Source organism: Vitis riparia, chromosome 13 (assembly GCF_004353265.1).
Source record: "Vitis riparia cultivar Riparia Gloire de Montpellier isolate 1030 chromosome 13, EGFV_Vit.rip_1.0, whole genome shotgun sequence".
NCBI lineage: Eukaryota > Viridiplantae > Streptophyta > Magnoliopsida > Vitales > Vitaceae > Vitis > Vitis riparia.
Window position 1 is genome coordinate 4444976 of NC_048443.1, and position 14091 is coordinate 4459066.

The window sequence follows — 14091 nt, forward strand, 5'->3', positions numbered from 1 at the left end:
GCCTAATGAAGATCAAAATGTTGAATTTGCTAAGGGACCAAAAGATGTAGTTGAGGTTGTAGATGGATGAAATGAATCAACCAAGTTTTTCAAATTAGTTATTCTAGATCTATTTATTTCTTAAAAAAGTTGAGGAGGTCAGGACAACTTTTCTTATCTAAGTGTTTAAACGCCTTGTTTCAATATCGATTTAGATTTTGGTCAGGTCGATTCAGGTTGCTTTTTTCTTTATGTTTTCTTAACCATTGGATCAAGGGTTTCGTTCCATTTAAAACCTAAAATTGATTCCTATTTTGGGAGGAGATACCTACAGCCGTTCTCCTTCCCTCTTGAGCTTCCCTATGCTTATCTAATTAAGCGTGTTTAGTTGTTAAGAAAATTCTCTTTTTGATTTTGATTTCCAAATTGTTTTCCATCATATTTTCTTTAAAAAAGGGTTGATTCTTCTATTCCATTCATCTTTCAATTTCCTATTTATTTAGGTTTTGGCTGAAAACTCATTTTCTTCTTCTATTCTATTCATCTTTCAATTACTATTTATTTAGGTTTTGGATGAAAACTCATTTTCTTCTTGATTGAACTTCAAGAAGAAGTCGAGGTCAAGCTTGGCGAGGAATTCAAGAATGTTCCAAAAGATGAAGGCATGCAGCTGAAGTGAGAAGGTGTTGGTTAAGCAATCCATGAAAGATTAGCAAACTTGAGTTAAGTAAAACCTTCTACGCATTGGTTACTCTTGATAGTGGAATTTTTTTATCATTGGTAGATTCATAGTTTTTTTAATATCTAAGGATATTTTCCACATAAAATCTTGTGTCATTGTCTCTTTTGCTCTCATTCTACTATTTGATTCCTTTCCAATGTTAGATATCATTTGTTACTTAAGCATGTATGTTGAAAGGATGAAATATGAGCTGAAATGGGTGTAATTACCTTTTGGATATTCTTGAATAATTTTTTGTTCATATTGTTAATAATATCAAGAGGTAATTGGAAATGTATTAGGAAGATAATTGTTCTTATGAATTAATGTAATTAAGGAGTGTTAAAGCATTTGCATGTGACTTGTATTTATAAAATGTTTGGAGGGTATTATTGCATTCATTCTTGCTTGTGATATTCTTTATCCTTTGTTGAATAGCTGTTAAAAGAAAGGAATATAAATAAATAGTTGTTAAAAGAAAGGAATATAAATTGTGACGATTCAAAGGGAATGATAATATATGTTAAGGGATCAAGGGACTTGGGAGGGACGAATAAGTGATTTTATACAAATTCAAAAGGTATTTATAAAATCACCTATTCACCCCCACCCCCACCCCTTCTCTCTAGGTGTAGTTCATCATTAAGATTCACCTTCGATTTTTAATTCAGCAAAGAAGTCGTGAAATAGACAAAATGGACTAATGTTGATAAAATAAAATAATATTTTTCTTTGTGCATTCCATGTTCTCCTTCCAACTCCCTTTCTATAAAATATTTTGAGTATTTTTTCCATCCAATAAAAGAAAGTAGAAAATCAAACACATGTTTCATCTTTTTTTTTCTATGATTTATTAATGTCATTAATGACCTTTCTCTTGATAATTCCTCATTAAATAATTGTATGGGGACATAATAATATTTTAAGTTAAATTTTTACAATAATGTGTAGAAGAAAAGGTTTTAGAAAATTGATTATGAGAGGGTGTTTAAGAGTGATTTTGAAAATTTAAAAAAAATTAGATATTTAATAAAATTTTAAAATCACTTTATTTAATGGAAAAAAATGAATGATTTTGGAAATTTTATTAAAATTAGGCATTTGATAAAATTTTAAAAATTACTTTAAAATTTTTTAAGAATCTATTGAAATGATTCTTAAACTAGTCCTATTGGTAAATGCTTCTTCTAAAAAATTGATATTACTAGGGATACTATCAAAATTACTGCATTTTTATTTACATAGACACTAAATAATTCTCTATAAAAATAGTTGTAGTAGCTAAAACCACTCTCAAGTCTGACTCAAAATCAAATTGAAAATATTCAAGTCTTAAAAATGGATAAAATTTCAAAAATAACTTAAGCAAGTACACTATGATGTTGACATGCAATTAAGACATTTCCCCTCTCCCACAAGTCATTCCATTTTTTAGTCTTCTTACTTACCCTAAATACCCCTTAGCTTACTTATAAATTAATGCCATGATGGAGGTAAAGAAGGCCACCATTCTTGTTGCCTCCATCAAAAGAAGGAAAAAGAAAACAAACGAAGAAGGGAGAAAAATTATGTCTTTGCCAAATGAGAGCCGCACTCTCGCAAAGGCTTTCTCTGGTTCTTTCTCCTTCTCCCTTTACTTTATTTTTTCTAAATCACACAAACTGCATTCTTTTACATTCAAATTGTTTACTCTAGTTGTACTTATTGTGGCATGTTATTTTCTTAATAATTCTAGTGAAAATTTGTGACAATATGGATGATTTCATATGATCTCATGTCCCATATGATTTCAAATTGTTTCTTTGTTCTTTCATTATTAATATTGATTAGAAGGTTGAAATAATCTTGATTTACATTTCTAGGAATACTTGGAGTTGATGAGAAATCAATGATGGAGATCTTAGTAAAATGGCATCCAGAAGACTTGACAACTTTTAGGAATGAAAGTTCTTCAATCTTTCTTAAGGATAAATACTTTTTGTTTGAGAGATGGCAAGATTATCATATTGCATTTCTAGTAAAGGAATTTCTGCGTTTTCAGGTATCTATATGTCCAATATAAAATTTGGTATTTATGCAAAACATAGAATTAAAGATATTTATATATTATTTTATCATAAAAAAAATTAAATCTCATGAGAAAACAAAAATTACAAGCGAATTACAAAAGACAGGGAGACAAGTGATGACTTAAATATTGGTTATTGCAATAATATGATTAGTTTTTTAACATTTTTGTGGTCAGGATGTTGTGGTGCAATGGACCATGCATCCTTGGGAAAGAGATGCTCGCATGGCAAGGAAGGCTTTGGACGGACGCCCTCAAGCATATGGCTTACTCATTGAACTTGCATGCACCAGATCATCAGACGAGCTCTTGGGAGCTAGGAAAGCATACCAGTCCCTCTACGGTGAATCCATCGAGGAAGACATTGCTTCCCGAGTTGAAGGCATCGAACGCCAGGTTAGTACTACTTTTAGTAACGTTTTTTTTCTTTTTTTTTCTTTTTTGCATCAAACTATATTTGAAGTGTATCAGCATTTTTTTTAGTTGTTTTATTTGAAAATAAAAATTGACTTAGATTAGTGAGATATTATGCAATTTTTAATCAAGTAAAGAGCATTTCTATCTTATTAATTTATTGAAGCATTTTGACTAATTATTTCTTAAAAAGATGGCATTCGTCTTTCTTTCTAACGTATATTTTCTCCATAAATGATGGTTGGGCTTAAGGACATGCAATTGCAAATGATCTTTTGAGCCTACTCTTCTACAATTGGAGTTTCAAACTTTTTTTTTTGTCCCCATTAGTTGGACTCCTAGAAAGTCCTATAATTGTGTCTTTTCTCAATAATGGAGTTTTATATGGTGCAATGTTCATTAGGATACTATGAGAGGTAATATATATAGTAATGTTAATGAACCAATCAAGAATTACTACGGTCATAATTATGTAAGATGATCATATTTAGAAAGCAATTTGGTCATATTTGAAAGGTAATTTATGAGTCCCATTGATAGTATTTCTAGAAAGCACTTTTAGTATAAAAAAGAAAAAAGAAATCTGTTTTTGAAGAAAAATCAACTGTTTGGAAAAATGTAGAAAACACTTTAAAAAAAAAATTTAAATCATTTATCAAGTGTTTCTCCAAAAAATACTATAAGTGACTTTTCAATACAACAAGTGAGTTTTCATATTTTTAGAAGTGTTTCATAAATTTTACCAAACATCTAATTTTTTTCAAAAACACTTTTTAGGCTAAAAACACTTCAAGAAGAAACACTATCAAATACACTCTTAAAGTGCGTTTGGCAACTTAAAGTATTTTTAATGGAAGTGTTTTCTTTAGAAATATTTTTAAAAAAAAAAAATCATCTATCAAGTGTTTCTCCAAAAAATACTATAAGTGACTTTTCAATACTACAAGTGATTTTTCATATTTTTAGAAGCGGTTCCTAAATTTTACTAAACATCTAATTTTTTTCAAAAACACTTTTTAAGTTAAAAGCACTTTCTAGAACTATTGTCAAACATACTTTTAGAGTGCGTTTGATAGTAATTTTAGAAAATGTTTCTAGCCTTTCTAACACTTGAATGATATAAATTTTTAAGCGTTAAAAATATTATAAACACTTCTTAAAATCATTGTCAAACGGGCTCTTAGTTTAATTATCTATCAATATCATCAAATATCAACTCAATAGTTGAGATTTCATTTTAGTTTGGTCCAACACTTCAAAAACTCCATCCAATAATCTGTACAACCCCTAAGCCCAATCATAATAAATTGGACTTCAAGCTTTATCATATTTTGGATCCAATTTGAAGTTCATTTATGGGCCAAAAAGCATAAGGTGGTGTTTGTTTTTTTACTTAATTTTAAATAGAAATTAAAACTAAATGGTGCTTAATATTATTAAGTATTAGGTATTTTGTTTTTTTAATATTTTATTTCTATTAAGCATTAAAAAGTAAAGAAAAACAACATGGTACTTTATCCATTTAGAAAAAGCCAAATATTTTGATTTTTTCTACTCAACCAAATATTTTAGTTTTTTCTATTCAACCAAAATTTTATAATAAGTCATGAAAAGTAGAAAAACAAACAACTTAAAGTCCAAAAGCAAATTGCTTTCATTAAAAAGCTAAAAAGACAAACACCTTGAAAGTCTTGTTCTTAACTGAACCTAGCCCATTGTATGTCGCAATTTGAAACTTGAAAGCCCATTTTGCCCACCAACCAAACATAGTTCTTTTCCTCCCACATCTTTGATTTTGGAGAGCTTTAATCAAACACATTCTATCTAATGATAACTAAAAACTCATAACCACATAAAGAAACCATGCAACAAATATTATTATCAACATAAAATAATGTAATGAAAAATTGCTTCTTGTATCAACAGCTTTTGGTAGCACTTGTAAGTACGTACAGATATGAAGGATCAAGAATTAATGATGTTGCAGTTAGATCAGAGGCTATAAAACTTGGTATAACCATTAATAGACATGCTGATAAGAAGAAGCTATTCAAAGATGAAGAGATTGTAAGGATTCTAGCAACAAGAAGCAAGCCTCATCTCAAGGCCGTCTTCAAATGTTACAAGGAGACTTTTAACAAGAACATTGAAGAGGTATAACATAATCATGATATTATATTTGTTAATTCTTAGGGCCTGATTGAAACATTAGAATATGAAATAGGAATAGGAAATCTATTCTATTTTCCAATCATTATTATATTTGAATTATTTCAAAAATGGAAATGAGAAGTAAAAAAAAATGTGTTTCCATACATTTATATGAAAAAACCACCGGATGGGAACTCAAGTTTATAAAATACAAATTTCAAGTAGTTATCTAAAAATAATTAGCATTCCATGCACTTTTTGCTCAAATTACAATTTTGATCATTCAAATACTATATTTTAATGATGTAGATACTACCTTTGACTGGATGAGTGCATAAAACTTGAATTATTTTTACAAAGTTCCTATTTTGTAATTATTTTTACGCAAGTATATGAAAATACACTTTTTCCTTATTTTTACATGAGTGAATGTGTGAAAACACAATTTTTCTTAAATATATATATTATTATAAAAAAAATGATTTTTTTTTTTACATAATACATGTCATCCAACATTCCTATCATATTTTAATTCCTGCATATCAAAGGCACTTTTTATTATTTACTTAAACATTAATAAATGAATAAAGTTAAAAGAAAAAAAAAATGAAGGTTAATTAGTATTTAACTTAAAAGTTACTATTTGTTATCCTTCTTTGTTATTTTATGTTCTTTTTTTCTCTTTCTTTGTTCCTTTTTCCTCTTTCTTTGTTCCTTTTTCCTCTTTCTTGTATTTCCTTCTCTTCCCTTTTCCTCTACTATTATCACTTTTTCACTTCAAAACAGTTAAAAAAGAATTATGTAATATTTGAAACACTAGAATAGAAAATGGGTATAGGAATAAAAAGAACCTATTCCATTTCCTATTTATTTCTAAGTCCAAATTACTTATTAAATATAAGAATGAAATTAAAATTTCAATCTTGTGGATAAAAATTCTTTTTTTTGTTTTTTGGATTTTAATTTTTCTCTTTTACGTGATGTTATGATTTATCTTTATTTTTATTTTATTTTCACATACCAAATACATTCTAAGAAGTAATTAAATTGAAATATATACCTTGCTAAGAGTTAAACATGTAAAATTATGAACATACAAATTATAAGGAAAAACATATTGTTTTGAATCATGGAACATTATTTGTGTGGTCCACTCATATGCCTTTTTTTTACTCTATTTTTATTCTTATTCATTATATTGTTTTTAAACTCTAGTCTTTTTTATAAATTCTTTAAAAAAAAAAAAAAACAATTTTCATTCCTGTGTTACTTTGAACAATTCTTTTCATTTTAATATTTATTAGAACTCATTTTTCCTTGAATTAGCTTTCAAAAATATTCATTTTAATATAATTCCTCATTGTTTAGGATCTTGATGAGACAAGTTTGAAGGACACAATTTATTGTTTGTATGCTCCTCCGATGTATTTCAGTAAGGTGAGATAAATTCACTATAACACATTAAAAAATGATTTTTTTTTTTTTGTTGAAGTATTTCTTGGACTTTTTTTTTTTTTTTAATCTTAGATTTTAGATTCGGCAATGAAAGCTAATGCAAACGATGATGAAAAAGAAGCCCTAACTCGAGTTATTGTAACCCGAGCCAATGTTGATATAAAGGAAATTGCTGAGGAATATAATAAGCAATATGGAACTCCTCTAACCAAGAAGATTGAAGATGTAGCTCTTGGAAATTATAAAGATTTCTTGGTCACATTGGTCCAAAGAGCTAGTTAATGGAAGCGATTAAAAATGCCTCTCTTGATGAACTTGTTCTTTTTCTTTGAATCAAACTCTACTTATGCTTTATTTTCCTATGTTTGTAAGAGAAATGTGTAATAATAAGTGTGGTGTTACTATGAAGTAAAACTTTAATAAATCATTAATTCTAGTATGATTGAGTTCCAAAGCATGTCTTTTAATTGATTAAGGATAGTATGTGACAATATCATTATATTATAAAGCATGGTTATATATTAATATTCTATTTGGATTAAGGATAGTGTGTGACAGTATCATTTAATTTCAAAAAAAACTATCTTCATAGCATAATGGCCTTTAAGGCATTAGGTTAATTGGTCGACTTTTTCTGGGAACCAAATCATAAACTTTTAACCCTACTTTAAGTTTAGGTTGTACATTAATCAATCTAATTGAGTGATATCTCAAATCAACTCAACCTCTAAAGTTGATGTCAATCCAACTAATCTAGCCTTAATTGCTTCAATTCATACATTAAAAAGCATGCAAAAAAAAATAAAAAGAAAACCTATTTATACCATCCTTGTAATGTTTGAAGTGTCTTGACTACCACATCATCAAGAGAGACATTGTTCCTCTTGTAGAATATCTCTTTGATCACCTTCTAGTCCTTCTCAAGTCTCATAGCAATCACACAAAGTATATCTTGATCAAATTTGCTCTTTTTGTTGTGAAATATGTAAATAACATAATTCGATTGGGTTCTTGAAATCATTAGTTTCTACTAGTACTAGCTATCGAAATTTCACATTTGCAAAGTATTTTTTAGGGTTTTTGATGCAACAAAAGGTTTCATGCAATGCAGGCATCAAGTGCCTATGGATTGGAACTACCTCAAGTTTCCATGAAAATAGATAGACTCAAATATGAATTGCATGCATTTTTTTACTCATTAACAATATGTAGAAAGGACTAGTTGGAATGTTGCACACAAGTACTACTTTTGTAAATCTAATTAAAGATCTACTAATGCTTCCTTGAAGTTGATTCAATGCAAAAACCCTACTAGAAATTCAAACTCAACTACCAAAAAAATTGTGCTTCAGTTAAAGAAGATGAAGTGATTGCTATCATTTGTACCTTAGTGATGGAAATGTCATGTTCATCTTTGTAGAGGTTAAAAGTTGTAATAAGCGATGTGCTGCTTCTTGTACTCATCAATATACAAATTATTTCTTCATGATAGCATAAACTATCCATGGAGAGCATTGTGAGGAATATAAAGCCTTTGTTGGGAATTGTGGTTTCCGTTCGTTAGAATAAAAAAAAAACACTTAAAAGACATATGGAGAGTACATTGTTCTCACTTGTTCTTATTTGACGATTTTGCAAAGACCCAAAAACAATAAGGGAAACTTTATGATAAAGTAATACAAGTATTTATGTTTTTATGAGTGTTTAGCTAGATTAGTAATTCCAGACAAATTTCCTAAGTATTTAACTCAGTTTTTTCAAATCCTTCCTCAGACTACTAGCCTAATGAAGATCAAGATATTGAATTTACTAAGGGACCAAGGTATATAGTTGAGGTTGTAGATGGATGAGATGGAATCAACCAAAGTTTTTCAAAGTGTTTCTTCTAGAACTATTTGTTTCTAAAAAGAGTTGAGGAAGCCAAGACAACTATTTTTGTCTAGGTGTTTAAATGTCATGTTCCAAGATTGATCCAGGTTTTGGTCAAATCAATTCAGGTTTTTTTTTTTTCTTAACCATTGGATCAAGGGCTTCATTCCATTTAAAACCTAAAATTGCTTCCTATTTTGGGGAATAGATACCTGCAACCATTCTCCTTCTCTCTTGACCTCTCTCTATCCTTATCTAGTTAAGGGTGTTTGGTTGTCAAGAAATTTTCCTTTTTCATCTTGATTTCCAAACTATATTCCAATATATTTCCTTAAAAAAATGGGTTGATTCTTCTATTCCATTCATCTTTCAATTTCCTATCTATTTAGGTTTTGGGTGAAAACTCATTTTCTTCTTGATTGAACTTCAAGAAGAGATCAAGATCAAACTTGGTGAGGACTCCAAGTATATTATGGAAGATGAAGGCATGCAGCTAAAGTGAGAAGGTGTTGGTTATGTAGTCGGTGAAGGATTAGCAAGCTTAAGTTAAGTAAATCCTTGTACAAATTGGTTGTTCATCATAGAGGAATTCTTTATCGTTGGTAGGTTCATAGTTTTGATCTCTAAGGAGATTTTTCATGTAAAATTTGGTGTTATTATCTCTCCTACTTTCATTCTACTCTTTGATTTATTTCTAGTGTTAGATATTATTTGTTACTTGAGCATGTGTGTTGAAATGATAAAATATGAGCTAAAATTGGTGTATTACCTTTTGGATATTCTTCAATAAAATTTGTGTTCATATTGTTAATGATATCAAAGGGTAATTCAAAATGTATTAAGTAAATAATTATTCTTATGAATTAATGTAATTGGGGAGTGTTGAAGCATTTGCACGTGACTTGCATCTATAAATTATTAGGAGAGTATTGTTGCATTCATGCTTGCTTGTGATTTTTATCCTTTGTTGAATGGTTGTGGGAAGAAAGGAAGGACCTTTTGAATTTGTATAAAATCACCTATTCACCTAACCCACCCACTCCCCACATCCCACCTCTCAGCCCCTAAGTGTAGTTCTTCATTGGGATAGTTTTTAGTTTAGCAAAGAAGTTGTGGAATAGGAGAAATGGGCAAATAGATATTGAAAAATTTTAACTAGCGCTAATGAAATAAGACAATAATTTTCTTTGAGCATTCTATGTTCTCCTTCTTCTAACTCATTTTCTATAAAATATTTTAAGTATTTCTTCCATCCAATAAAAGAAAGGAGAAAAGTAAACACATTTTTCATTTTTTATTTTGATTTATTAGTATCACTAATGACCTTTCTTTTGATAATTCATCATTAAATAATTGTATGTGGACATAATAATATTTTAAGTTAAATTTTTACAATATTGTATAGAAGAAAAGGTTTTAGAAAAATAAATATGAAAGGGTGTTACCCTGTTTTAAAATATCATAAGTGATTTGTATGATTATTTGAAGATTTAAGAGTAATATAAGTAGACTTTTGTTAAAATAAATAAATTTTATCCCCACTCTTTACCATGTTGATAAAAAAGTTTGCAACCAAGGATGACAATAAAATGAGTTTGGGATAGGTCACTTTTGTCTTGACTGTAGGTCAATTATTTACACTTATTCTTATAACCATCCAAAAAAAAAACACTTTAAGTGGGTATGGGAATTTCTCATACCCTCCCTTCCCTATTTGATATTTTTTTATTTTTCAATGGCTTATTTTCTAAAAAAAATAAATATATTAATGATAAATATAATTTACAAATAAATAAATATTATAAAATTTTATTTTTTGAAAATTAATTTTTTATTTTATATGTATAAAAAAGAAAAATAAAAATAAATTAAATTACATAACTCTTATTCAATTATATTCATAATCAGGGTGGGATGGGCTAAGACAATAGTTGAACTTGCCCTAAACCTTACCTAAGTGCTCGCATTTCGGCTCATGCACTTCCACTCGATGGCGAACTCGATTTTTATTTTGAAAATGATTTTTATTTTTTTAGAAAATGACTTGGAATTGCCACTTATTTTTGTTTTATTTTTAAAGGGTAAACAAAATAAGAAAGAAAACCCTAAGTGTGACTCCTTATTTTTGGAAAAGGTGGTCTACGAAAAACCGAATCAGGTTCGAGGGTCAGATTACTTATCGGGAAGGTATAGTAAAAACCAAAGCACCTCTCTAAGTCCCTAAAGTTAGGTTTCTACTAATAAAATGAAGCAATCATGGCAATTGATGAGTAAATCAATAAATACCCAGAATGATCGTGCACATATGGGAACTAGAATATGCATAGAGAATGACCAGAGTGAAAGTGGGTACATACCTAGGCAATGAGCCACCACGCACTATCAAGAGAGGAGGTTAGTGCACAATTAAGAAATAATCTCATGCATATCATAGAGTAAAATAAATCAATCATGTATGATAATCGAATCAATCAATCATAAAATCCCATATGTTGGGCCCCATTGTGGACCCGCATTTTTCACGTGCGTCCCCACTGGATAGGCGAGACTCGCTTTTTATTTGTGAAAAATTAATTTTAGAAAAGTTGGAGTCGCCACCTATTTTATTTTTATTTTAAAGGGAAAATAAAACAAGAAAGAAAAACCCTAAAATGTGACTCCATAATTTTTGGAAAAGGCATATCTTTGAAAAACCCGAGTCTAGGTCCGGGGATCAAGTTACTTATTGGGAAGGTACCTCTAGGAAGTAGCACCCCTCTAAGCCCTTTTAAGGTCTCTACTGACTAAGTTGAGGGAAACGTGGCAATTAAATGGTTGATCATGGATACCTAAGTAAGCAAGGTGATTTCAAAAATAGCATGCCAAACAAGATCAAATCACGATAAAGGAGAGTTAGGATGCGTACCTGAACCACTTCTTAAGCACTATCAAAAGGACATCAAAGATTACTTTGAAAATGTGATATAACATTTGTTTTATCTAAGCAAATCAAGCATGTATCTGAACACCTAAGAATCACATCATGTATGGATCTAATCACCAATAGCATACGTGCCCACATAATTCTCGAAAATAAGTGAGGAAGAGCATACCTGGGTAGCAAGCTAGTACTCCTTTATGGGAAACAAAATTAGTCAAATAACATATCCAAAATAATCTCATATATACCACAAAATGAAGCACAATCAATCAAATATCAAACAAAAAATATTTGAGGAAATATCATGAATGTTGGGCCCCCCTCCAAAGCCTTAATTAATTTTGCATGAGTTGATTCTATAAATTCCATTATTTGGAATCATGAATTTTGTTCATGCTTGTTGAAAAATCGAGAAAAACCATGAAAATTAGTTGAAAATGATGAAAACACATGCCGGAAGGGAAAATGGCAGCAAATAGTATGTTAAAAATGGATTTTAGTGACTAGAAGGGCTCTAAAGATGGATTTTTCAAAGCTGGAAATGCTTGGTCGTAAAAGAATTCAAAGATTCAATTTAAAACATTAAATTTCCAATCAAAGAAGCAAAGAGAGGATGAGGTGTGTGTAGCAAGATAGCCATGCTGGAAGTAGAGTCCGGGAGTATGAAGGTGCTAGTGATTGAGTTGTTGATACTTGAATGAAAAGACCTCTATAGATTGCTGATATGACTGGAGGAGAACTAACAGTATTCATTTTAGTGTCCATGCTCACTGGGTTTGGGGTGTATAATTTCATCAGCAAAGACATTCCAACCCGACTCTGGCTTTTCAAGATCACAATTTGCATTGCTAGCAGGAAATTGTAGTGAAGCAATTAAGGCTTGATTCTAGATCTGATTCCCTTACTGCCACTCATTCTGGAATTTCAAGTATTTGCTCAGAAATTCATCTGATTAGTCTATTTTCTCACAGTTCACTTCTAGATTCTTCTATAGTTTGGTTCCTGTGTTTTCCCGCTCATCATGAGCTCTATATTTTACCCCTTCAACAGTCTTAACCAGTTATCTGCAGCCTGCATGAGGGAGCTCACTGGTTGATGCTCACTTCCGGGAACTTGATAAGAGAAGCTGAGAAGCAGAAAACTTCAATTACGCCAGAGAAGAATATGAAGCCAATTATAGAGAAGATATTCTGGTGCCAGTATAGTACAGTAACCGGGGATCTTAGGCAGGTGGTGATTGACATTGCAATTATGACTGCCAAGTCGGATGCATTATCTAAGTAGTTCATATCTCTGAAACCAAAAACAATAGTCTAACATGATGGTATTACAATCCAGCCCCAAATATTGATCCAAAAGTAGTGACTTAGAAGACATTGGTGCCGTTTCGAGTATATGGAACGTTCCCAAAAGCGAACTATATCCACAGGTTAGGGTACCGAAACCTGAGCTAGATGGTGCTATCAGCTTAGAAGAAGCCTTCTGTGGCTATTTGAATTCAAATTCCGGTGTCTCGCAGTATCATGACACGACTACGGCTGGAATTGATTCTGCAACTCAAAAAAAAGAGTTGAAACCGATCAAAACTTGTGAATTCAGAATCTCGTTATGGCATTCCCTTCCAACCTCAACCCTTACTTGACTGCTTAGATCAGATGTCAGCTAAAGTTGACCGAAGGCATCACTCTTTATCAAGATTTGGTGCTGCTGACTTCATGGCTTCTGTTGACGACGATGTGGAACGAGCTGTTGTTGAAACTGATGAGGTTGCTGCTGAAATTGTTGTTGTTATCTCTTTGAAAAGGTCCCTTTTCGGAATAACATGTATTTTGAGTCCACTTGCAAACTGACCTCTACGAGCCTGTGACTTTGGCAGCTTAAATCTCAAGTGGTTCATACAATTTCTCACTCCCACTATTGATTTTTTTCTATTTTCCGTACTCCTTGCATAGAGCTTCTTAATGTTCCGGAGCCTATTCAGGACTTATTTCAAACACAAACAGAAACAGAGAATCAGGTCCTTCAATTGATACCTATGTTTAGAAGCTGCAACTGGGCATCTCAAAATCATCTAGATATAGATCACAACCCTCACTAGACACCTTAGCAATTTATTGGGTTGTCTTGGAGCTCCTTATTGATACTTAAAACATGGCTAGAAATAGTCTTTCCTGCTCCACAGCACTTCGGGAATCCTTGAAGTTCATTAGGTTCACATGAAGTGTCAAGTAGAAATAGCTGAGCCTTAATATGGCGCAATATAGTTAACCAGGTCCATTCATTTTCTACTCTATACACATAAACAGTTACCCATTGTCCAGTTGAAATCTTGAATTCTGCATCTAGAAGCTTGTTCTTAACTTTAATGGAACCTGTAACCACCTCTGGTTTGATTGGACAGTTCTCATTGGTGATTTTTTACCATTATTTGCTGATTTATTGGCTTTTGCAACAATTCTTGCAGACACTGTTTGCCCAATCCTGAAGTTACTAAAGGGATTCTCAATAACATTT

The 14091-nt window shown here is 30.8% G+C and overlaps 1 protein-coding gene across 1 annotated transcript; it reads left to right on the forward strand.

The window, feature by feature from the left end:
- Nucleotides 1–2229: 2229 nt before the first annotated feature.
- LOC117929278 (annexin D4-like) lies at nt 2230–7212 on the forward strand. Its single transcript, XM_034849549.1, has 6 exons — nt 2230–2314; nt 2563–2741; nt 2946–3164; nt 5109–5336; nt 6702–6770; nt 6861–7212. The coding sequence occupies exons 1-6, from the start codon at nt 2269–2271 to the stop codon at nt 7068–7070; spliced, it is 951 nt and encodes a 316-aa protein (XP_034705440.1). The 5' UTR covers nt 2230–2268; the 3' UTR covers nt 7071–7212.
- The last annotated feature ends 6879 nt before the right edge of the window (nt 7213–14091 follow it).

What these genes read in the sequence shown, in the direction of transcription:
- LOC117929278 (XM_034849549.1), top strand. Translation starts at nt 2,269, where the DNA reads ATGTCTTTGCCAAATGAGAGCCGCACTCTCGCAAAGGCTTTCTCTG. An exon ending in AGGAATTTCTGCGTTTTCAG is followed by an intron (nt 2,742 to 2,945) that starts GTATCTATATGT and finishes TTTTGTGGTCAG; the next exon opens with GATGTTGTGGTGCAATGGAC. An exon ending in TTAACAAGAACATTGAAGAG is followed by an intron (nt 5,337 to 6,701) that starts GTATAACATAAT and finishes CTCATTGTTTAG; the next exon opens with GATCTTGATGAGACAAGTTT.